The sequence below is a fragment of the Quercus robur genome, chromosome 2 (assembly GCF_932294415.1).
Source record: "Quercus robur chromosome 2, dhQueRobu3.1, whole genome shotgun sequence".
NCBI lineage: Eukaryota > Viridiplantae > Streptophyta > Magnoliopsida > Fagales > Fagaceae > Quercus > Quercus robur.
The window spans coordinates 8,213,313-8,215,682 of record NC_065535.1 but is presented as its reverse complement, the minus strand read 5'-3'; the positions used below and the strand labels follow the sequence as shown (position 1 = coordinate 8,215,682).

The window sequence follows — 2,370 nt, the reverse complement described above, 5'->3', positions numbered from 1 at the left end:
GTTATATTGTCTATTTTCTCACCATAAATTAATGGATCATACTAGAAGAAAGTTTGTGCTTCATGAGTTGATTTTTCGGACCCAATAAGAAGGGTTGCTGCTAGCCAAATTTGTGATTGATAAAAACTTTATAGTTACCAAACCTCTTCTATATTTATCCTCAAATCCTCAAAAAGTCTCAAACTCTCGTCCACCTTGTAGCCAATTTCTCCACAGGAACATTAATTCACACCATGAATCATATTCTACTCAGTGTTTGAATACTCAAGTTTTCTCACTTCACAAGTCAGTTCTCAACAGAACTATTCAGGAAATTTAGTACAAAATTGCACCAACAAAGATGATGAGGGACCTTCTCCAGCCTTCCTTTACACCTTCAATGGCAACCAATCCTGCAAAGCGTTCCTCATCTTCATATCTCAGCCTCCCTATAACTCAGTTACCAACGTTGCAAATCTCACAACCTCAGAACCAAGTGAGCTTGCTAGAATCAACAATGTCACAAGTAAAGCAATGTTTCCCACAAATTCAGAGGTAATAGTTCCTATCAATTGTTATGGTCAAGGTCAGTACTACCAGTCCAACACTACATATATTTTGAAGCCCAATGACACGTATTTCACCGTATCAAGTAACACATACCAGGGATTATCTACTTGTTATTCTCTTATGCGTGAGAATCCATATCATCAATTCCACTTGTTTCCTGATATAGTATTGCAAGTACCACTTAGATGTGCTTGTCCTACAACACATCAAATTGCAAATGGCACAATGTATCTGCTAACTTATTTGGTCAACTGGGATGATACCATTCCTGATATTGCTGATAGATTTCATGTAAGCACAAAAAGTATACTCGAAGCAAATGGGTTTCCAGACAAAAATCCAAATCTTACAAATTCTACAACAATTCTAATTCCTCTGCCAACTGAACCTTCAAGCTCAGAGACCATAACTCACCACCAAAAACCTTTCATGTCAGGTTCATTTTATAATTCCAAAAACAAAAGAAAAGTGTATATAGTTCTTGCAATTAGTCTTTTGATAGTCCTCAGTGTCATTCTAGCTGCTGTATTTCTATTTCATAGGAAGATATTTAGGGGGTTTTGGCAAAAGGGTTGCAAAGACATCACAGTACTAGGAAGGCAATCAAACGCTAGTCTCCGTAGGCAATCAACCGCTAGTCTCCGTGTAGAAATTGCAGACTTTGGACAAGCTTTGAAAGTTTTCGAGTTCAGTGACATAATGAAAGCCACGGGAAATTTCAGCAATGAGAATCGAATAAAGGGTTCCGTGTATCGCAGGGTTTTTGGCCAGAAGATCTTTGCTGTCAAGAACATGAGTAGAGAAGCAACTGAGGAAGTGAAAATGCTGAAGAAGATCAACCACTTTAATCTGATAAAGCTTGAGGGTGTCTGCGAAAAACATGGAAGCTACTATCTTGTTTTCGAGTACGTGGAAAATGGATCTCTAAGAGAATGGCTAAATGGAAACAAGTCCAAAGATAGAGGGAGCTGGAATAAGAGAATTCAGATTGCTTTGGATGTTGCCAATGGACTACATTATCTTCACCACTTCACTGAACCTCCCTATATTCACATGGATATTAAGAGCAGCAATATTCTTCTAAACAGTGACTTGCGTGCCAAGATTGCAAATTTTGGTCTTGCAAGAGCAGCAATGAGGGAAACAAGCAGTGGTGAGCTAGCAAGAGATGTTGTGGTGACTAGGGGTTATATGGCACCTGAGTACGGAGAGGCAGGGCCAGTGACTCCAAAGGTTGATGTCTATGCCTATGGAGTGCTAATGCTGGAATTGATTACAGGGAAAGATGCTTATTTTATACAAGATGGAAGGGAAGAACAACTTTCTGCTGCAATAGTATCCACCATGGAAGCAAAGAACCTGGAAGCTGAGCTTAGTCTGCTTGTTGATCCTACATTGGATGGAAATAATGGGACAGACGTTCTTCTGAGAATGGCTGAACTAAGTGTAGCCTGCTTGACCCAAGAACCAGATAGGAGGCCAACCATGTGGGAGATAGTGTCCACTTTGCTGAAAATTCAGGCGGATTTGGAGAGAACAGAATCATTCTATGCTGGCTTTAATACATTTGAGGGAGAGTGATACTAGTTAGAGAGTAGAATTTATCACAGCATATCAAAATTTGTTTCTTTGCACACCAATCAAGCCAATATTTTGATTATTGTACTCTTGTTATTAATTCATCATCAACTATTTGCGATAAATAAAAACATACACTTTTCTGCATATCAATCCTTGCAAGCTTATGTATGATGAGTGTAAATTTAAATTTTCTCAAGGCAAACTGTATCCTAAAAAAAATGAGGTTGTACTTTCTTTATT

General features: G+C 38.5%; 1 protein-coding gene across 1 annotated transcript; it reads left to right on the top strand.

The window, feature by feature from the left end:
* Nucleotides 1-237: 237 nt before the first annotated feature.
* LOC126694276 (protein LYK5-like) lies at nucleotides 238-2,154 on the top strand (the record flags this gene model as incomplete). Its single annotated transcript, XM_050390421.1, has 1 exon — nucleotides 238-2,154. A coding segment is annotated over one exon (1,893 nt), but the record flags the coding sequence as incomplete, so codon positions are not given.
* Between the last annotated feature and the right edge of the window lie 216 nt (nucleotides 2,155-2,370).